Here is a 23,222-nt window from a genome sequence, read left to right on the forward strand (position 1 = left end):
ATACTGTATAGGGTCAATAATATATATATATATATATATATATATATATATATATATATATATATATATATATATATATATATATATATATATATCAAGTGATAGAACTCTAAAAACTTAGTGTCATGGTACAATGGTGCACTTCTAGTGTTAAGTTGTTTGTCTTTTGTCAGTCTTTTAAACAAACTATATTCCAACAGTCATACAGCCTTTCAGCATTTTCATTTATTTATTGTATGTTTTACAGTCTCAGATCATCAAAACCGGTAGTAAGTAACACATTAAGGGATGAAGCATTTCTTTTCACCATGAAGCATTTTTTCCATCATGATACAATAATTTTCAAGAAGAGAGAAAGTACGCACAGGATCCTTTAACTGAATTCAGCTGTACAGCTTTCAACGCACTTCTTTTTAGGATCGTAATGCATACTTGGCGAATTAAAACACAATAATGGCGAAGTCTAGACACATTAATGAAATCACAGTCAGTTAATGTAATACCGCATTATACATATACATATAAAAATCACACTATTTTTTCTTTCTGTGCTGACCACTATTGTTGTAGGCCAGCAGTTTACAAAAGATGTATTCTGCGCGTGCATCTTTTCAAATATAAAGTTCTTCATACATCTACATACACATTCAAACTTGTGTGTGTCCTGGGACGTTTTGATTAAAAAAAAAAAAAAAAAAAAATTGTTGTTGTTTTCTGTATATAAAACTTCCCCATAGTTCCGCCAAAACTTCCTCATGGTTACAAACTTTAGGGACTAAAAGAATGTGTTTGTGTGTTTGCAGCAAGCATGTTAAACCAGTTGTTAAACCCAGAGGTCTATTACTGTCATGATTACAGCCATAGAATTAGCAAGAGATCAGAATCACGCGGGGGATCTGCGTATGAGCCCAGGCATCATAAAGCATCATCATAAAGCATCATTTACTTATTTACTACAGTAGTGTCCTTTGAAGCAGCCTCGTAATATCTCCTTAAAATGCATTGATTAAAATATTCATTGGCTATGATTTACATTGTGCAGTGGGATGCCCAACGCTAACTGTTTTATTTTAATTATTGGGTAAGATACATGCTCGATAGAACATTTTTCTGACTATTACTGATATTCTTGTGTTCGATCAGGCGTTTTACTCGGATGCAAATAAGAGTCGTTGGCTAAGCAAATAGTTTGGTATCTTTCCGATGCGCTACAGTGAGAGTCTGTGAATAGGTCTTTGCAGCGCTTCTTGTTTTGGGCTCATTTTAAAAAAGGCCCAGGGTTGATTTGCTACACTATTCTTCACCAGTTTTTAATAGTTCCTCATACAAAAGCTCCGGGTTAAAAGAAAGTCAGTAACACTTCTATTACTGGTATTTTAGGGACTCTTGCTTATTATCAGGCATATTACTGCAATATTAACCATTTATTAGCACTAATTTAGGCACATATTAATGACCCTACTCTACATCCCCAATCCTACCCTTAACATTTAATATCTGCTATTAATAAGCAGCAAATAAAGAACATTTTGAGGGAAAAATCATGTAATAGTGAATAAGTGAAGAGTTCAGATGGAAAAGAAGTTTTTTTTTTAATTGTCATTTCTTTCTGGCTACTATGTACAGGTTTCTGTGTAAATCCTGGCACTTAATTATGTAAATGTTACTGTCATTTCAATGAGGATAAATATAACCAATCATCACACCTTTGGTCAACTATGGTCACAAGTTGAACTCTGTTGGTAACAATGAAATTCCAACCATAGTTGTTTTGGGAAACACGCCCCTGAACGTACAGATTTAACGTGACTTTTCCTTTATGCTTCCTGCTTTGTATTTTTGAAGCAAACAGGATTGTGTCCGAAAGGACGAGTCACAAAGGATTTCATAAAGATACATTTTTCATTATTATATTTCATTTGCAATCACAATGAAGACCTGAAATACGTACAGGATATTGATTGTATTAAGGGACTGGGTTTGGCGAGTGAATTAAAGTTTAAGTAGAACCATCATTAATGTGGTACTAGGGTCCTCCCTGTCAAAGACAAAAAATGATTATCACGTTACATTCACGCACAGGATTTATTCTACAGAGATTAATATCGTTCTGAATTCTTCTCATCTCCACAGACCTGCTGATTTCTTCTTGTAGTAGATGAGTCCAGCGGCTGCGATGATGACTCCCAGAACCAGACCAGAGGCTCCGATGGCGATTTTATTCCTCTCAGACTCAGGCAGAGACGGATCTGCGCATTAAATATCATAATATCATCAAATTATGCTTACTACAGACACAGCGATAATGTGGCTCAGGTGAGTGACTGATCTTACCCCAGTCGTAGAACATGGGTTTATTGAAACTGGCGTGCTCCACCATGCAGGAGATCTTCTCTCCAGATTTAGGGGTGTACTCCAGCTCAGAGTGGATCTGGTAGTACCAGTCCCCGTCAGCCATCTCCATAGTGGAGGTCACTTCAGAGGTCATCGGTTTGCCGTCTCTCAGCCAGGACACTTTGATGTGCGGGGGATAAAATTCGTATGCGCTGCACATCAGCACAGCTGGATGTCTGCCGCCGGCCCGCGTCACTGAACTGAGCTTAACCTTTGGTGCGACTCAATCAAGAAGAGCAACATACTAAATACACAGCTTCCAGTGCATGTTAGATGCAACTGCATTACGTAAACGACTAGCAAAATAAACGCAGCCTAAATGTAAGCTGCTGCTGCTGCTGCTGAAAAAATGTGAAAATATATTACAGTTATGAAAATGGTAGCAAAAAGGAAGTTACATCTGAATCGTGTTAATATTTATTACTTCTGTTAATGATTTTAAATCTGTATTTAACCTAAAGTAAAAGGAGCTAACATCTGCTTTTGTTATCTGATTTTGTTATGGTTTAATGCTTTAACATTAAATTAATACAATCTTAATTCAAGAGACAAGTTAAATTTGATTTGTAAGTACATTTCTAAAACGAGATAAAAGCATCTGCTAAGTGACTAAATGTGAATTTAGAAAAATACAAAAGTACAGTTACATTGCTTTAATGAAAACTGATTTAAATAGGGTAACTTATAAACTGTAACCTACTACTATTCCGTGTTAAAATATTGATGATGATGTTGAAACAGTCCCTTCATTTTTTCTAGTTACCAGCGTATGCTCGCCAGTAAAACTAAGAGAAGAGTTTTGCGCCACTTACCTGAGTTATCACTGATGCAGTAGTCTAAGATTTCAGCGTTATATTTGCAGAACCAGTCCACGATAGCTCTTTCTTGATGCACAAAGGTGCCATTGTTCCAGAACTCCGCGAGTTTGCTACCGTACTCATTAAACCCCACAAACCTCCCCAGAGTGCTATCAAACTGTATGAATAGATATTTGTTGAAATAATAGTTGTCATAATACACCATGTCACTGATATTGGAGGATTTGTAGATGCATCTTGACATGCGGTATCGGTAATATACATTAGCTGAAAAACAATGGACATACAAATACATCTGTCAGATTATTATGTCAACAAGTCAGCACAAGGATATTTTTTACAAAAAGTACAAATAACTTTGTTTTTATTTCATAGAAGCGAATGGCACTTTTTAAGGAAATGTTGCTACTACTGCTACAATTAATACTAGTAGTAGATAATTAAATTATTGTTTATATTTAATTATTATTTTAATACCTCTCACTTTACTTACCGCTTTCTGCTACAAGAAATGCAGGCAGTATTAATATGAGGCTGAAGAGCTTTGGCAGTGACATTTTCGAAATGCTGCCAGTGCTGTGTTCACGATCATGAGATTGGTGTCTAAAATAACTCCACAACTAGTTTTGCAGGTGTACGTGTCAAATGTTGCTTGGCAGCGAACTGCTTTTATTTCATTTCAACTAATATATATACAAAACAACACCATTAAAATGTTTTAGATCAGTAAGTTGTTTTTTTAATTTTTATAATACTTCCACTGTAAAAATCTGTCATTTTAGCCTAGGATTATATGAATTTTTAGATTTTTTCCAAATTTATCTCAGACGCCCAAATCATGATCAGAGTCGCTCAGTGTGATCCGGGCTTAACATGTGTCAAAGGACAAAGACTGTCAAGGATGACACCCAGACTCTTAATCTATGAAGACAGAGACATTATAAAATTATCAAAGAAAGTGAAAAGCAGCTAGATTTAGTACAAACAAGAAAACATGACTAAAAATTTATCGTTTAGCTCTAGATAAAACACTCTAGACAATCCAAAAGGGAAGAAGGAAGGTTAGACTTTGGCTTGGAGGTCAAATAGAGCTAGATGTTATCCACATATGAAAACTAATACCACATTTCCTATGTGTCCAAGAAGTAGTGAATAAATGGTAAATAAAAGAGGGACTGAAAGCCCGGTGTCACACTGTGCCACATCATTTGACCACAGCAGTCCTGTAGTGTGACTTCTCCTACAAAGAAAACATCAAACTGTCTTTGTTTTTCAAGTCAAGCCATGATCAGAGGTAATCCTTAGAGATTTCTTCTATACTTTTCAAACTCTCATCCTCCGCTCACAGAATTCATCTGATATGTTCCTTTATGCTGCAAACACTGGTTGAACTGGTTTCTCATTTATGCATGGAGTGCTGCTTACTATTTGGACTTATTTATTAAATATGCTGTTTATATACTTTCATGTACTGTAAAATCAAATTAGTTGGGTTTACTTAAAAAAGCATGCAAAATGATTGCCTTAAAGGGAGGTAACGTGCAGTTTTTATGCATTCAGAGTTGTTTACACTGTTAAAGAGTTATGACTCAGTATTTATTTGCCAAAAGCTTTATGTAGTCAAGGATTGAACTACTTATGTTTCTGCTACTCACTGACTCCCATGCAGAGTGCATTGCGGCATAATAAACTAGGGGAGGGGAACACCAGTAATAGATACTATTTGCTCCAACCCTAAAAAAAACACTCACCAGCCTATAGCCCTATGCTGAAGTTAAACTATAAAGCAAGGTAAAAAGATATTGTGGGACGGCAGATGCAGCAGATCACATGCATTATTATGAAGAGTTAATTGTTCAATATTGTCATTTTAGGTATTAAAAGGTCAAATGTTTTACATAAATATTAAAATAAAGTTGAGGAGGAAGAGTAGGCATAAAACATTATTTATTTACTGTATTAAACAAATATCACATGTTCCTCCTTTCATATAGTTTTTTTACAGATACAGATGAACAAGTAGTTACACCGTGAGTAACAAATGAGATCTACAGTACGGCCTTTAAGGTAAATAGGAAAATTAACTATTTGTTGCATTCCAAAAGTTTCAAGGCATGATGGTGTTATCGTCCATGTGTATATAAGTCACCCAATATAACAACACAGTGAGAAAAATACAGTGAACTCATTCATAGTCAGTAGCAGTTGTTTCCTTTAATGAGGAAGAAAGTTCCAGCAGCGACTCCCAGCATCCCCAGAGTCAGACCCACTCCACAAAACACAGCTGGACCAACACTTGGGAGAGCAACTTCTACATCTGGAGAAATAATGTTGGAGGATGGATGAAAATGATTACAGCTGAAGTGATGATTTGAACAGAAATATGAGACGAGTCCATTCATTCAAACTGAAAATCACACTCACCCCATGTTATGGTCTGATGTTGACTTTGTAGGGCTCTGTGGTTCACCGTGCAGCTGTAAATATCTCCTTCAGCAGGTGTAAATGTAAAAGTTGAGAAGATGCTGAAGGTACCGTCTGCCCTCGGACGGTACTGGCTTAAACTTATGCCTTCTGTCACATTAACATTATTCTTAGTCCATGAGATGCTGAGAGACGGAGGATAGAAGCCGGTCACGTGACAGATGAGGGTGTTCTGGACACCCAGCTCTACGTCGTCTTTCGGATAGACGGACGTCTGCGGTGCGTCTAGAGACACGCATAACAGTATTTATTAGTTCATTAAGGTAAATGTATGTCAGCTTTACACATATTATATAAACTATTAAGGCAAAACTTGATGCATGTGTCGCATTTGATTTCTGTTTCCACACAAAATAAAAAGTTAATTAGAAATGTATTCATTAAGGAGTTACTCCAAAATGAAAATGTTGACGCTAATCCCATACTCCCATGTTGTGCCAAACCCGTAAAAACTATGTTCACCTTCAGAACACAATTTAAGATATTTTGGAAGAAAGCCAGGAGGCTTGAGACTGTCCCTTTGGCTACCAAGTAACGAACACTAAGGCCCAGAATAGTATGAATATTATAATATTATAATAGTATAATATTAGTATGAATATATCGTCAAAATAGTCATTAGTACTTCTAAGTCTTCAAGTAAAATGTTTAATCTCTAGTATTCTAGTTTGTTTGCATCATGACATACTAAACAAATTTGGTTGTAAATAAAGTATAATGCATCAGTGAGCATTAAGCACTTCAAATTGCTCACTAACTAACAGGCATTGTGCGGAAGATGCCCTGTTTATGTTGCAATTTATATTTGGTATGGATTATTATCAGTTAGCGCCCAACATGTCCCCGTTATGTTCTTTAAAAACTTTAGTAGCATATCTTCGTGCCTTACCCATTTCCGGTGGTGGGCTCTTAAACATTTTTGTCAAAAAGGCTACATCGCTTTTGCATCCTGTCATTTCAATAACACTTTCTTCATAAAAACCATAGAATTCAATAGGAATTGCGAAATCGGGCAATGTCAGTACTCCTCTCTTCTGATTGAAGTCAGCATGCCACATCTCCTCTTCGTCAAGTCCGTGCATATCCTCTCCGTCCGTCTCAGAGCATCCATGAATTCCGAAATATTCGTGTACAACTGAAATACAACGAGCATGATAATGTCAGTTCATTTACGTATATCAAACAGCTGGAGTTGATGATTTCATTTTGTCAAGTTTTTGTTAAAATTATTGAGTGTAGGGTTCACTTCTTATGTATCTGACCCCAGGTCTTCTCATTCTAAAACATCACTGTGTGAGGGGTTCACGTTAGCATTATTTTTGGCTCTTTGAGAAAAGTATGAATTTGATATTTATTTATATATGCATGCATGTCTGTCTGTCTCTCTGCCATCCATACTATTTCTTATTATGAACCTGAGTTGTGAATTATGTAGACAGGGGTCCCATTTATATCCGTGACGTTAATCACTAAGAATCCACTTGGTTTAACCAGTTCTTTGTGTGCTATAATCTGAACTAAAAGGTCAGTGACAAGAGGTGTATAATCACCAATAAAAACAAGTCCTTCATTCTGACCGATACTTTTAGTTGCTGACAACGACTTGCATAGTTGCAAAAGTACAGCTCAAAAGAGCAGTTTCAGGTTTAAATAAAGCCTATAGAGGTTCTAATAATTAAAAAATATCTTAACATAAAGGCAAAAATGTAAGAACAATGATATAAACAGTTTCTTTGGCACTTGAGCACAAAAAATAACATTTGTTGTAGCTCAGAAGTACTAGCAGCTGTTTCAGTTTTACTTAACAATATCTAGTTGTTGTTTTATTTTTTGAATAATGATTGTGCGAAAGCAAACAATGTAAACCCTAATTAAAAAAACAGGTTTTAAACAGCATTACAGGTGATCCGTTTAAAGTTTAAATAGTACCCAAATGATTAAAAAACCTTACTTACTTTCAGCGCTAGCGGAGAGAACAAAGGTTAAAGTAAGAATTCTGTCCAGCACCATCTTGATTGAAGAGAGTCGGACAAACTTCTGCGAGATATTTAACAGACAAGAACAAGGCAAGGTTTAGTCTTCATCATCCACTCAACGTTTGCTCGCGGAGTGATATCGCTGTATCTGTGGAGGAACGAAAGCTTTTCCTCATTCACCTGTCAGGCGAGATTTTGATTCCTCCAGTCTGCAAGAGTAAACTAAAAAAGTGCAATAGCAAACTTTTTTTTTTTACTGCAAAAGGGAGCAGATGAGACAGGGGAACATTTAAATACTGTAAAAATAACTTAATGTACTGTAAGAACACTACTGACTTAGCAATGCTTACACTGACAGTCATTTAATAAAATAGTTTTCAATCTTTTTCACTAATAAATGACTATTTTAACAAATAACGGTGCAATAAAAAAAAATCTTCCTAAATGCACTAATGTCAACTTTATTAGTCAAAGGAGAACCGAATCGTTAACTAAGTGCTAAACGCGCTTCAATTAAAATGCCTAGAGCTAAAAGTGTTGTCCAACAAATATATATCATTATAATATTTGTACACAGTACCAGTCAGATGCAGAGTTTTGTGCTCTGATGTAGCTTTTTGTCACAGAATGAGGCAAAAAAATATAGGCTTCTGTAAAAAATAAAAAACACAGATTAGAAAGATGGCTTGAATAACAGTGACAAATGATAAATTGTTGCAGTCGAGTGTTTATTGTTTCTGTTTTATCATTCAACTTTCTACCTTTGTGTACTCGGTTAGAGCAGTGAGTTTAGTTACTTCTCCGGATGCAGGGCTTCTTCTGTGCGAGGACGTCCTGTGAACCCGACATCATGGGTTCATACTTCTAGTGGCCAATCCATCCTTTTTGGGGAAATTATTATTTTTTGTGTATCTAAGTACCGCTTCAAGCGCCGTTCAGGCACAGGAACCATTTTAAAAGTATTGATTTGTCACCAGTATCCAACAAAAAAAATAAACAAAACAATATTTTTCACAAATGTTTACAAATCAAGTGGAAACACATTATCTATTTCGTTTAGTATTGTTTAGTTTATTTCATTTTTACATACAGGGACAATGCACAACAAACACCTAAAAATAAATGTTACGTTACTAATAAATAAAACGTGGCTAGAAGACAGCTGTAGTGCAACAATACAGTCCTACACATATGTACAGATCTGAAATCTGCAAATATACATCTACATTGATATTTATGTATATTAGTTATTTAATTGATCTTTAAAGAGTGAGCATGTGGTTTGAAAAGTCTGTTGGTATTTTACACCTTATCAAGTAAATATGTATATATGTATGTATGACATTCATGATAAATGTTCAAATTCAAATTCAAATTTTATTTGTCACATACACATACATACATGGTGACAAATATACAACTACATTAGAAATTTATGTATATATAAATTTAAAATATATAAAATATAAGAAAGTGAAGTGTGCAAAGTAGAATATAAAAAATTAAAATAGAATATAAATATGTTAAGATATAAAGTATGTAAGTGTACTGGCTGTGCAATTCCATCAAAGTGGCTAAATAAATGTAAGTGGCGAGTATCTAAGAGGGTATATATATGTGTGCTGGGTGTGTTCAGACTGAATGGCCTGCTTCCTCATTCATCTTGTTAAATGCGCTTTCCTGACACAGCAGAAAAAGAGTCCATTGTTGGGATGGCTGAGGTCTTCCACGATCTTCCTGGCCCTGGTACAGCACCGCTTGTTGTAGATGTGCTGCAACAGGGGAGCTCGGTGTGGATTTCGCCTGTCCTGCATGGTGCTGTTTCCAAACCAGGAGGTGATGTTTCCTGTCATTTTGTATTTCATTCAATACTTTATATCAGAGATGAACTGACATCAGCTCTAAATGGTATTTAGGGATCCAAAATCAGCATTTTTAAATATCTGCTTACATAAAAAACAAATCACTTCTGGTTAATGACTTAATAACCGCAAACAACCTGGATGTTGTGTTTGGAAATTAAAGGTGGCTAGACCGCTGCGGTGCAACAGGCCTCAACGAGCCTGTAAAAAATGTCTATCAGTGCAAGCAAGACTCATTGGGGATATCATTTGTCTCTTGGATGCTAAAATATGCTAGGTGCAGGAAAGGACGGTAACAAAAGTTTACATTTCCACACATTTTAATTAGCATTATTTACAGGCCTCCATAAGACAGTGACTACTGAACTGTTATCAGTTGACTGTTTTTCTATTGCTTCTCCTGTAAAAGAAAAGTGGCAGACAAAAACATCCGCTCGAGACTGACCAAATCAGCATATTACAATCTTAAAAATAATTCAAGAATTACACGCTTTGTTCCTAATTCCAAAAACAAAAAGCCTTGAACGTTAGATTTAATCCATACCAGGCTCCAAAGCATTTCTACTGATCTCAAGTTCACAGCTTTATATTACTTATGTCATTTATTTAATCCGTTTATATTATTTATTTAATCCAGGCTGATATATGCAAATAGGTGATGGTGGTTTAAATGTTTACATCTGACTTTTTAAATATGTGTTTGAAATGTTTTCCTTTTTTAAGTAAAAATGAAATATATTTACAGCATTTAGTAATTTTGATAAATGCCTTTGAGACTGTAATTTTTATTTACAACCTCTAGGTGACAGTATTACATCAACAGGAAATCACATTACAGAAACATGAACAGGAAGTATTTATGAAATATTAATAACCATAGGATGGCAGTCTAATCCATGTGATGGCCATCCTACCAGATTTTTAGTTGTTTTTGTTTTGTTTTTTTAAATAGATGGTATTTGGTTTAAATCATTTCTATGCAACATGACTAACACTGTATCTCAGAATATCACATTCTGCTATATGGCACAAATGTGAGAGGATATTTGATCGGTGTGGACATCATTAAGTCTACTGTCAAAGCGATGCTGATCCTGCAGAAGAACTTGTTTCACTATGTTATTTCTACTATCATTTTAAACTAATTTGGAAAGTCCCCAGAGATCCATGACAGTAAACACAGCCAAACCTGCACCAAATCAGGCTTGTGATACTTCCTCATATAGTCACATGATTATAAGAAAGTGTATTAATCTCGTGAAAGTTACTGTCATTTTTATCAACATATCTCTCCCTTTGCTATTCATAATTGCTAAAGTATTAAACACCTATATTTGACTATTTTTCATGGTCTTAATGCAAACAAACAAATCAAATTTTTATTTCATTTGATGTTTTTTTTTTATTATTCTAATTCTAATTTATACATAGGCTATATATATATATATATATATATATATATATATATATATATATATATATATATATATATATATATATATATCATTTTGAGTCTTACATATCTGCTTTGTCTCACTTTTATCATAAAGTAAACGCTGACATTTACCACAGAATGCTGACAATAAGCTTCCTGTTATATGGTTCAGTTTCAGAGGCTTGGCATTTCACAAACAAAGCCACAGCCTTTGACTGGTTCAGTCTTTCCTGAACCACCTTCCTAAACTATCCAGTCGCAAGACAGACATCTTGTTACATACAGAGTTTCTAGGGAAACTATAATCTAAACAGTATACAGTACCATCTAAATATTGTCAGTTTTAAAACCCTGGTCAATCACTGAGTAAGTTATTTTATGTATGAAACAAGGTAAATCTACTTGGATCATCTAAGACGATACTTAGATCACGTCCATGAACTTTAACTTTAAAGATCTGCAAATATTTGTGAGCAACCACCAACTTCACATTTTTCCTTAAATTTGGACATTTGAAACTTTGAGGACAAAAAAAATTGACTTTGAGGACAGACTAACAAATTTAATATGTATCTTTCAGTTTCGCTTTCATTGGTAAGCATTAGTTGCATGAAACTTGAAACATGAGCCACAAACCAGCTTGGGGAAAGTTTTCTCTGCCACTGATCCACCAATGAGAGCAGGGAGAGATTCACATGTCACCAGTTTCTAGGTAGATTGAAATTGTCTTTTGAGTTTGCTGACTTTAAAGGGCCTTATTGAAAGATGAAGTGTAAATGTGTCTAATGTATTGATGTTTATGTGCATATTTCCTTGTAAAATAGTCACATCATTATAAGAAACAGTTAGTGTCATATTTACTAAGATATGCCTTATTCTGCTAACCACACGTACATACACTTTAACTAGACTATTGTAAAATTAACAGGAACTTACTGGCACTAATTATTTGTTAGTTGTTGTGTTTTGCATCACAGTAAAATTACTGTAAATCTATGTATCATAGTTTTAAGAGTAGTGTAAAAACAACTACATTACACTGTTATTGTTTTATTTATTTTTTGTTATATATTCAGTAACACATCAGTAACAGTCGGGCTTCATCTTTTACATATCGTAAGTGCAACAGACAGAATTGCCACGATATTAACTGTATTTCACCAATTCACAAAATACAATTATGGTCAATTAGTGCAACCACAATAACACAATTTTGTGGAAAATATACCAAAATAAAGTGTGACGCGTTTGAAGCACTTATACTGACAGTATATCACATTGTCCCAAAATGTTTAAAAAGGTCTTCTTTGTTGTGCTGACTCTTCCCGCTCATCTCAGGTTGGTAAGGAGTCCAGACGCTCATCCACTGCAGCTCTCCTGACATTTTATCCTACTCATCAAATTTTCCTGACAGGGCTATAATTACTGTATTTGCATTACTGTAAAGGTCGTTTCTGGTTGGGGTAGGGATGAGCTTACACACATTTATCAACTCAAATGGATTTATACCTCGCGAATGGCATTGGTATAAAACGTATGGTGAATGCACAAGTTCTAAGGATGAGATACCAATTTAACATAATCGTATAGCTTTTCGTCTTTTCGTTAGTCTCCACTGGTCAGCCAGCACCACTGCGGGAGGAAAATACTAGCTTTACTGGGAGAGTGAACAAGTTACATCAAAATAATATGTAATAATATGTACAAGACTACAAAGAAAAGTGTGCATGTGCGTTTTAACTTGCATATGTAAATAGCGCTCAGATGTTCTCTCAGATGCTCTTTAGCTTGCAAGTAACATCAGAATAAAATGTATAAAGTGATTAAAGATTCACAAATTCCTAGCTTATAATCACTTGTTGGCTTTTATCTGTCACAGAGCTGTTGTGTGAGGTGTGTGGTTGTTTTTCAGCGTTTTGGTAGCCTGCTATTGTATTAAGATCACAGTAAGCTACTTTTTTCTCCAGAATTTATTGAAAATCTACAGTAACAATTTACACAGTGTATACAATTGGAAACTACTGATATTACAGTAATAGTAGTGTGAAAACAAAATTAATAAACAAACAAAAAATGGTTTAGAATAGTGAATTTCCTGAAAACAACAAAATCTCTTATTTACAGTGTACATACATTTTGATTTTGCAGAGTGCCAAAGCGTTCCTGAACCAGTGTTTGGTCTTTGTGCAGCAGTGCCATTCATCGATCATTTCCTCTTATTTAGGCATCACTCATAAGTAAAGTTAGTTTTAGGTGTAGAAATATGGTTAAAATTGATTTTTGGATTAAAATGTTGAAGCACACAACTCAGGCACATACATGCATTATATGGGCACTAAATGCATAAGCCTACATATATAAATAAATCTTTTTAAACAGGATTTTAATAAATGTGTCTATGTGTTGGATGCTTCTATCATATGGTCTTTAGAAAGAGCGAATGTTAATTGAACGTTGACAATAAACTCACTCTGTTGTTCAGTTTCAGAGGACTGGCAATCCTCAAACAAAAGCACAGCTGTTAGACTTGATTTTGACGTGAAAGTACCGCGAGAGCAATTCGAGAGCAGGCGACTCTTTATGCTTCTGAATTGCCCTAGTTGTACGTCATACACCCATCGGCCTGCTCGGCGTCAAAGCATGTCGATCTCAAACAAGCCTAGCTGACTAGTTCTGACATGTTTGAGCAAGCTTCAAAAATCATTTCAATTACAAAACGTTACTGAACGTTATTCATTTACATCCAAACACTGTCATTTTAAAAAACAGAAGCACTTTTTCACTGATCACAGTCAAGTTACTCACAAACATAAAGTTAAAATAGTAAAAAAAATATTTTATGTTTTAAAAAATCTAAGGAAGGAAAGATTTACGTGTCACATGACACATGGAAAGTATAAGCTTCTGTGAAATAAAATGTCTTTGAATCTTTCACTTTCGGTTTTAATTGGTAGCATTAGTCACATGAAACCTAATCCTCAAAGCTGCCACTGATCCACCAATGAGACGAGGGAAAGATTTACATGTCACCAGTTTCTAGGTAGATTGAAATTGTTTTATTTTGTTTTGTATAGTTGTGTCTAATGTGGGTTACACAAAAAAAAATCTAATGATATCTATAAATAGTGCTTATTTCCTTATAAAATAGTCACATAGTCATAAGAAACTGTATTAATCATGTGAAGTCATATTTATAGAGATATACCTTATTATATACCTTATATACCTTATACCTTATTCTGCTACTATATATACATACATAAGTTGTTGAAGACTGGAAGCCCTTTTAAAAGACTGGAAGGGCCTTCGTAATAGATTAAGTATCATTGTATCTAGGCTGCAGTACAACGGTGAAGATTTGTGCCAGTTCACATAAGTTACAACCCAGTGATCTATGACTTGAGTAACTTATTTGCATCTGCAACTACATCTTCCCTGATCCATGTTTCCAAAGAAAATTTATCAATGGATAACGAAAAAGAAGAAAAGACAGACAGACAAAAAGAGAAAAGAAAAGAAGAGGAAAGAAAATGAAAAAAGATAAGAAATTATCAGTGTCTCTTAGCATCTGAAGAAATGAGCTTTTAGGATGTAGAATATAAAGAACAAAAGTGTTTGTGAAGTTTGAAAAGTGTGGTCATTGCTTGCGTTTTGTCTGAAAGCATTAAAATTGATTCAGAGATTGGTGTGCATAGACTTAGCTCAGTATTGAACGATGCTTGTTAGCGACTGACAAAAACTGTAATCGTTAAAAGTGTTTGACCTGCGATACTGCATTTGGTTTCATTTTCTCCCATTAACCAAACTCACTTGTAATAAAGTACTTGTGCTGTTTTTTAATACTTGAGACGATTTGAAGTTGTACTTTTTTATTTCTACTAAAGTGTGGTTTTGACCAGATACTTGTTCTTTTAATTGAGTAAATGTTTTACTTAGTATCTTTACTTTCACTTAAGTAACTTTTCTGAGTACATTTTACACCTCTGCCAGAGACTTCTGTTCCATTCAAAATCATCTTTATTGTCCACCTGAATGATCATCTGCTCCTTTCACTTTTTCTTTGTTCATGTTGCTCCTCTTGCTTTTTCCACACAAGGTCCCTCCTCTCCGCTTACCTCTTTTCCTTTTCCTAGTCCTCTTTTCTCACATCTTCCTCTGTTTATGTGAATGATTTAGACATTTAATTATGTGAATTGAGTTAATTGTTAATGTTTATTGATGAATTGGTTGCGTGAGTTTATTTCTTTTTGTATTATTTGTAGAGACATAACACCATCCTGTTGTCCTGTTGATCCTGTTCATCATGTCCATCACAGCTTGATGTGTTAATTATTTTGAAGACAGTGACCTTCGAGTTTCGAGAAATGTCTTAAATCGATTAAGAAAACTGTAATAGTAACAAATTATATTCCTCATGAGGAAGAAAGTGAATGACTTTCCAAATTACTACGTGATCTTTAGATTCAATAAATGCTTGATATCTGCTATCTGCAGAACACTACTTCCTCAATGAGAAAAACTTAATTAATCCAAGAGATTAGTAGCCAGCACTCAGTGTTTTAAGGTCATTTTTTTATTCTTCAAAATGTTTCCTATATTGAAGATTAAGTAGATTTTCAGAGTTAAATCAAGCATTTTACTGAATTATTAGTGCAAATACCAATGGATTATATTTACACTAATTGAAAATGGTAGCATAATTTAAGTTCAATTACTTCGGTATTAAAGTACATTATAAAACAGAATGCAACTTATTAAGTGTAAATGTTAATCTTAATTCTAATTATTAAATAGATGCCGTGGTTGTCATCGTTAAAGCACTCCCTACAACTACCCAAATCCTACCCAACATTTTATTATCAACTTTTTGATTATTTCCTTTATTATTACTGAACATAAATGTTTTTATGGTGTGATTTAAAATTTAAAAAACAGAGAAAAAATGTAGTCAGAAGACGGATTCAAACATAATTTGATCGGGTCAAAATACAAACGCCATATGTTTTACCCAATCACACATTGGGTAAAGGTTTGTGTAAATATCCACTGACAACAAAGAGTTTTGTAAAGAAATATTTATTTGTTTATTTAGTTCAAAAGAATATACAGCACAGAACCAAGAAAGGAGATGTTGTTTCTGAAGAACAAGACATTGTTGAGGATATTTTGATGTCATTAAACCATGCAGAAGAATCACTGTCAGAATAAATGATAAGAAAAATCAGAACTTTATGCAGTAATAATATTTAAAATATGTTTCTATCAAACATATTGCATGTAAAACTGCACAAATTCACTTCTTATATTTTTTTACAATAAAGAAGAGGAAAATAGCCTTCAAAAAAGGTCTCACAGTACAGTTTCTCAGAGCCCAGATTTTATCAATACAGACTTATTCTAATATTATGAACCTGTTTTATTCTGTGCACTATGTAGTGGGGAGAAAAGCCAGAAAGAATAATTTACATGATTCTATATAATCTCCATAATTTACAGTTCATTATGTCATTATTGCAATTTTAGAAAAAGCTACAAATATCAAACACATTTATTAGATTTGTTATTATTGTTTTTAGTTTTTTTAAGATGGTTTTAATTTTTAAAAGTAAAACATAAAAGATAAGGGAGTTGTCCATCAATGAATCAAGTCCAGTTAGTCGTACCTGCAATTTATGTGATTATTAATTTCAGTTCAGTTTGACAATGCAGTTTTTATTAATTAATTTATTAGTTATATTATTTGTTGGCGTTTCCAAAGTGTTATTAAAAACTTACCATCATTAGGTTGGTACCAGGATTCTCCCTATTAAAATAATGCAATGGTTAAAAATAAGGGGTTAAATTGAAACATTACGTAAAAACATAAATGTGTATCAGTATGATTTGCTCTCATCTCCACAGACCTGCTGATTTCTTCTTGTAGTAAATGAGTCCAGCGGCTGCGATGATGACTCCCAGAACCAGACCAGAGGCTCCGATGGCGATTTTATTCCTCTCAGACTCAGGCAGAGACGGATCTGTGAAGCACACAAAGCATTTTTATATTTGTTTAGCATACGTGAATGTAACTACATGAGCTTTACATAATTGTATTCAATCATAATTTAATTTGTGAAAATGTGTTGTCATTTGTGTAGGATGAATCTTTCCTCTTACCCCAGTCTACGATGAGAGGTTTTTTTAACCCAGCGTGATCCACCATGCAGGAGATCTTCTCTCCAGATTTAGGGGTGTACTCCAGGTGGGAGTGGATCTGGTAGTACCAGTCCCCGTTAGGCAGCTCTTCAGTTGAGGTCACATCAGACTTCACAGGTGTGTTGTCTTTCAACCAGGTCACTTTGATCCCATGTGGGTAGAAGCGGTAAGCGCTGCACATCAACACAGCTGGATGTCCACCACTGGCCAGCTTTACTGAACTGAGTTTAACCTTTGGTGCGACTAAATCAATAAAAAATAACACTCTAAGTGCAAATATACATAATGCAATCCAATGTTTAGAATGGCATTTATGCATGCACCTGGACTAAGTGTATAAAAACACATTATATTTTATTCAGCAAGTAATGGTCAATCTAAGTGGAAATAAAAACATAGTTTTAATGCAATTTGTTGTGATACTGGGATACTGTTATGTTAGTTTGTTAAACTAGTTTTTTTCATGTTTTATGAGGAAATGTTTTAAAAATCATGTTTTGTTGGTTGTTGGTTCATGTTCTAAAACATTTGGAACTGAATAAAAATAAGAAAGAAAACTGAATGAATGTATCTTGATTTATATTTTATAAAATAATGCTAGTTTATAAATAACACTCCCTGGACCGAAAATCCAAGATGGCGGAGATGTGCAACAAGATCTGTCTGTGTCTTGGACTTTTAGTTTAGTTCTGTGTTTTATTGGTAACTTGTTCCCTCTTGTTTCTTTGCTGCAGTGGACACTCACTGAACCTCCCCTATCTACTTGTTAGTTATCATGGCTACTTTTTAGTTCATTAGTTCAGCCCTGTATGTAACATTATAGTGCTAGTATTTTTCTTTTGTTTTTGACAAATTGTAAGGTTTTGTGTTTTCCTTTGTTCCCTGCCTTGTTTTCTATGTATTCTGTTGTTGTTGCCTTATTATTAGATTAGCTGCATCTAAATCTTTAGTTCTCCTCATGGCCTGCACATGACATCATCAAAATATAGATTTTCAAATAGTTATAAAATTAGCATAATTTTCTTCAAAAGTAATGTAATTTCTTAAATTTATTATTGTGTGTGACAGGAGAGATCAGAATCTTGTGTCACTCACCTGTTTTATCAGTGATAGCGCTCTGTCTGATTTGAGCATTATGTTTACAGAATCTCTCCACCTCAGCTCTCTCTTGCTGCAGAATGTTGCCATCACTGTTCCATGCTCGTGCACTCTTTACTCCAAGTTCAGTGTATCCCACGTACTCCCCCACAGTGCTGTTGAACTGTACAACAATATCTTTATTGAAGATATAGTTATCAATGTACACCATGTCACTGAGATCAGGGGAGCTGTAGATGCATTCTGCCCACGAAGAATGGTAGTATCCATCAGCTGAAAAGAAACATTAAAACAGCATCAGAGTTATGTCAGATGATGTCACATCAGCTCTATGAAAACAGCAGGGCTCAGACACACAGACTGGCTGTGGTTTTAGTGACCTGTCCTGTTTACTACCACTTCTACTAACAATAGTTATTAATCATGAATAATGTTAAATATATATCTATTTATTTTGTATTACACTTATTATAATTACCTGCTCCAGTGAATGCAGACAGCATCAATATGAGATGAAAACTCAAGACCTTCGGCGGTGACATGGTCTCTCTCTGTGACTGTCCCAACTGAAGAGCAATCCTGAGATACTTTGTTCATGAAGTGAGCGTCTAAAACAACCAGCCAATCAGCTTCTACACACAAAAGTGTCAAGTGTTGCTAAGAAGTATCCGGTTTTATTTTAAAACTGAAGCCAGTTTTCTTCAAGCTTCTCTGCTGACTATCTAAGGGTTTAATTAACCACTATTTTATTATATTTTAACTTTTTCGAAGTATATAATTTAAAGTTGTTTGCTGCTATCAAATATTCTTACAAATTTCAACAAGCTTTCTGCATTGTTTTTATAATGTAAATAAAGTAGGAGGAGGTCCCTGATTGCACTGAATGTAGCAAGGTTCATGTTTGCATTTACAAAAGAATATGTTAGTGTTATAATTCACAATTTTTTTTTTTTTTATGGATTTAACAGGCTTGTTGCCAGTACTTTTTTTATATGACAGCAAGCTGCTTTGGTTTTTCTCAGCTGATTTACACATTTCTATATACTGTGGTTCATGCTCTAAAATGATTTTTCACAGACAATGAAACAGACTCTTAATTATGAAAGATTCAATTTCACTGCTTAATGACAGCTACAAGCTTAAATACAATGATGAAGATGTTCATCACAAAGTTCACTGAGGTGTTATGTGAGTATAGTGTTTTATACTGTACTCTAAGTGACCTCTTTTAAAGTATGGGGCATTAAAAAAAATATTAAATATATATTGCATTACTCTACATTTTGGTCAGTACTCTTCTTTCTTTCACATTCGTTCTGCTCTTTCTATCCCCTCCACTCTTCCTCTCACCTCTTCTTCTGCCCTTTCCACTTTTGCTAACTTTACCACCTTTCACTCTTCCTCCATTTCTTCCTCTTTCTCCACTTTCCATTAATGTTTGTTTGCATTGGGAGTTCACAGTTGACCTCCCTTGGCTCTCTTAAACTTAACTAAAATTTTAATTGCAGTGTTAACAGTTCAGTCGATTTCCTTCCTGTGCTGTATGTATGCTAACACAACAGATTTCGATTTAATGTTAAATGAGTACACATCATATGCAATTAAGAATATAACAAAGTAGGGTTTGTTTTGTTAGGAGAAATGGGACATACATTTATCTGATTCGTGAGAAGCCAAAAACAAAATCCTGGATTTTTAAATAAAATCTTCTGTCTGTTTAGGTTTTTAACTGAATGTGTTGTTTAGAAAGCAACGACAAAAGTTTGGAGAAAGGTAAAATCAACTGGAAAAAAAAACTGCACAGCACCTCTTCAAATTGTTAGTGTATTCACTGAATGCAGCATAAGTCATTTAAATGAGGAGTAAGTAAATGTAGATATTGGCCACAATATTTCTGTAGGTCATTCTAAAATATCATGTTTTTCTCCTGTTTCTCTGTCTTTTAACACATACAGCCACATATCTGTTGTTTTGTGGACAGCCCCATCTGTATGTAATATGCTTTTGAGGCTATACCTTGCCTTGGAACAGTTATATAGATGATAACACAATATAAAATCACAAGTGAAATCAAAATAGAGAATCTTTATTTGAAGTGTGTGTCAGAAAATCTTGTAAAACCGTTAACTTCTATTTGATTGTAACGACAGAATATATCAACATTTTAAAACAAATCTTATTTTCAAAGCACACAGCACCGCAATTTTTAAGAATGCCATGGTGTTTGTTGAAAATACATGAATTTATCAAGACAGTAAGAGCTCAACCAATGAGTAACTAACTGATTAACTAATTGAATTTTCAGGTCCAGTATCACTCTGGATTAGCTGAAAATGTGACGTATTAACAAAACGTCATCTACCATTTTAAGCAATTTAGACATCTGTATGTAAGTGTATACTGTGTTACATTTCAAACCAAGATGTTGCCTGATTGGTGCATTATTAACTATCAGGCAGTATTAAAGATTACATAGAGATTTATGTGTCTTTGAATCTATTTCTATATAACATGTAAGATGTTTTCTGTCACCAACATGATAAGTGACAGAATGATGAAACTGGCATTATTCGCAGGACCTGTTACACACTATATACAGTTTCCTTTAAAGTTTGCTTGGGTATCTGGATGTCAGTTGCAGTTGTTTCCTTTAATGAGGAAGAAAGTTCCAGCAGCGACTCCCAGGAGCCCCAGAGACAGACCCACTCCACAAAACACAGCTGGACCAACGCCGGGCACAGCTACGTCCACTTCTACAACACACACACATACAACCACTTGGTTCATGCATTTTTAATGATGTAGACTTTATTAATGTAATATATCCAGAATTTAAAGTGTTTCATATGTATATTTTAGACTGTAAAATAATAGACGTCCAGTGGATCTATATAACCACACACTCACCCCATGTTTCAGTCTGAGGTTGATCGAGAGAGACATGCTTCACAGAGCAGCTGTAAATGTCTCCTTCTTCAGGTGTGAACGACAGACTGGAGAAGATGTTGTAAGTGCCGTCATCATTTGGCCGATACTGACTTAGACTGTCTTCTCTGAAAGCCTCGTTGTTTTTAGTCCATGAGACTGTGACAGGAGGAGGGAAGAATCCAGTCACGTGACAGATGAGGGTGTTTTCAACATTCAGCTGCACATCATCCTCAGCATAGATGGAAGTCTGAGGTTTGTCTGATGACACAGATAAAGACACGGACGCTGTTAATATGTCAAGCATTTGAGTCAATTTGTTTAAACCAAATTTAGAAGATGTTACACAGTTGTTACATAGATAAATCTAATTCAGATGCATGTCCTACCCATTTTCTCTTCAGGATTTTTATAAGCTTTGGTGGCTACGGCTAAGTTTTGTTTGCAGACTTGTATTTGAGCAAGAGCTTGCTGATAAAAACCCTCATAGCCGAGGGATCTGAAAAGTCAGGCTGAGTAACTACTCCTTCTCCTTTAATGAAGTCTGCATGCCACAGTTCCTCTCCATCCATTCCAAACAGATCTTCTTTCTCTGTATCAGAGCATCCGCTCAAATAAAACTCCTTATGAACAACTGAAACAAACAAACAAGTGTTAGCTTGATAAAACAATATCATCTAGAGTATTTAGATGTAAAAATTAATTACAGGACTGTTTGAATATGCGATGTATTCATATCATTTGCACACGCGTGATTTTTAACACGAGTTTTTATTCGTTCAAAACTACATAAGTATAAACTGTTCACAATTATTGAGATTAATTTTTTTTCTGTCTCAGCTTTGTTTGATTACAAAATATTATAGTATTATTTAAAAAGTGAATATTGCAAAATAATTCTTTCTATGCCAGTCATTTACATATCAGCATTCACTGAATAAGTTAAAGACAAAGAAAATCGTGTCTTTTAATAAATTATTATTTATAATCCACTAACTTACCTTTGTTCTCTGAAGAAACAAGTGCCGCAAGCATGCACATGAATACATAGAGCTCCATCTTTCTCAGAGCTGAATTTGACAAAGTCTACACAAACTCTGCGTCGTTTGATGAAAGCAGGTCTTCGCTCCGCCTCATAATCCTCAGCCAATCAAAATCGTCCCTCGTGCTGATATTCTTGTATCTCGGCAAAATATTTTTTCCTGTTTCACGTTTACTCGAGTTTGTTTAATTGAAGAGCAAGCAGCTAGCACGTATAGTTTACTTCGAATGTATTACTTTTCAGTGCATAGTTATCGTTTTGTGTTGTTGCGTAATTAGCTCGACTCTCTACATGTAAATAAACAACAGTTCATACAAACGGATTACTTCTGAGTACAAAAACATTTTTTGCAAGCTTTTAACAGTGGACACCATTGAGGACATCTATCCCTCACAGCCTTGCTTTCATATATGTCACGGCAATATTCTGGATATTTTCAGTCATTTTAATTCGTACCATTGGCCACTAGATGGCGTTTTGAGTTTAGATTAGATTAGATTCAAGGTAACGAAATGCAGTTTAGGTCTAACCAGGAGTGCAATAAGCAGCAAGTGCAGGATATAGGTACAAATATAAATTACAAAGATAAATATGTGATAAATATGTACAAATTAAATTACAGATGAGAAGGGGGAATTTACAGTGAGTATGTGTAAACAATTTACAGATCGTTATGTACAAAAAATTACGTTTATGCCGTAATATCATGACTTCATGAATCATATTGTGTATAAGTTGGTTTGCTTTTATTTATTTATTTATTTAAATTTTATCACAGCTGTTTCATTTAGGAGCTGAACTACTGGTTTATAAAAAGAATAAATCTTGTTTTACCTGTCTCTTATCCCTGTGTATCCTTTCTCTGCATTTGGATGCAAACTTTGCAAACCCGGTTGCAAGCTGTGTGCAGATTTAAAGATAGATGCTTTCATGTCTAATGATTTAAATTAAATTAAGTAATTTGAAAAATCAATAAAGCATTAAATTACCGTG

The 23,222-nt window shown here is 34.5% G+C and overlaps 4 protein-coding genes across 5 annotated transcripts; all 4 read right to left on the reverse strand.

The window, feature by feature from the left end:
- Positions 1 to 207: 207 nt before the first annotated feature.
- Positions 208 to 3,930, reverse strand: LOC122350018 (H-2 class II histocompatibility antigen, E-S beta chain-like). The gene is made up of 5 exons (XM_043246212.1): positions 3,706 to 3,930; positions 3,207 to 3,479; positions 2,335 to 2,616; positions 2,136 to 2,249; positions 208 to 2,038 (listed from the first exon to the last, which is right to left on the reverse strand). Exons 1-5 carry the CDS (start codon positions 3,767 to 3,769, stop codon positions 2,016 to 2,018), a joined length of 756 nt encoding a protein of 251 aa, XP_043102147.1. The 5' UTR covers positions 3,770 to 3,930; the 3' UTR covers positions 208 to 2,015.
- A 1,275-nt stretch (positions 3,931 to 5,205) lies between these two features.
- Positions 5,206 to 7,810, reverse strand: LOC122350019 (HLA class II histocompatibility antigen, DP alpha 1 chain-like). The gene is made up of 4 exons (XM_043246213.1): positions 7,652 to 7,810; positions 6,586 to 6,831; positions 5,637 to 5,921; positions 5,206 to 5,529 (listed from the first exon to the last, which is right to left on the reverse strand). The coding sequence occupies exons 1-4, from the start codon at positions 7,704 to 7,706 to the stop codon at positions 5,408 to 5,410; spliced, it is 708 nt and encodes a 235-aa protein (XP_043102148.1). The 5' UTR covers positions 7,707 to 7,810; the 3' UTR covers positions 5,206 to 5,407.
- An 8,219-nt stretch (positions 7,811 to 16,029) lies between these two features.
- LOC122350017 (H-2 class II histocompatibility antigen, E-S beta chain-like) lies at positions 16,030 to 18,901 on the reverse strand. Of its 2 annotated transcripts, none has more exons than XM_043246211.1 (6): positions 18,741 to 18,901; positions 18,260 to 18,535; positions 17,126 to 17,407; positions 16,873 to 16,986; positions 16,745 to 16,772; positions 16,030 to 16,165 (listed from the first exon to the last, which is right to left on the reverse strand). In XM_043246211.1, exons 1-5 carry the CDS (start codon positions 18,802 to 18,804, stop codon positions 16,750 to 16,752), a joined length of 759 nt encoding a protein of 252 aa, XP_043102146.1. In that variant the 5' UTR covers positions 18,805 to 18,901; the 3' UTR covers positions 16,030 to 16,165; positions 16,745 to 16,749. The 2 variants fall into 2 exon arrangements, with proteins under 2 accessions (XP_043102146.1, XP_043102145.1); XM_043246210.1 differs by having other exon boundaries at positions 16,030 to 16,632; positions 18,741 to 18,900.
- A 1,426-nt stretch (positions 18,902 to 20,327) lies between these two features.
- On the reverse strand, positions 20,328 to 22,349 carry LOC122350795 (mamu class II histocompatibility antigen, DR alpha chain-like). The gene is given in 5 exon segments (XM_043247523.1): positions 20,328 to 21,015; positions 21,170 to 21,448; positions 21,577 to 21,681; positions 21,684 to 21,821; positions 22,189 to 22,349. Coding segments are annotated over 5 exon segments (702 nt in total). The 5' UTR covers positions 22,247 to 22,349; the 3' UTR covers positions 20,328 to 20,893.
- Between the last annotated feature and the right edge of the window lie 873 nt (positions 22,350 to 23,222).

This window comes from Puntigrus tetrazona, chromosome 8 (assembly GCF_018831695.1).
Source record: "Puntigrus tetrazona isolate hp1 chromosome 8, ASM1883169v1, whole genome shotgun sequence".
NCBI classification, from domain to species: Eukaryota; Metazoa; Chordata; class Actinopteri; order Cypriniformes; family Cyprinidae; genus Puntigrus; species Puntigrus tetrazona.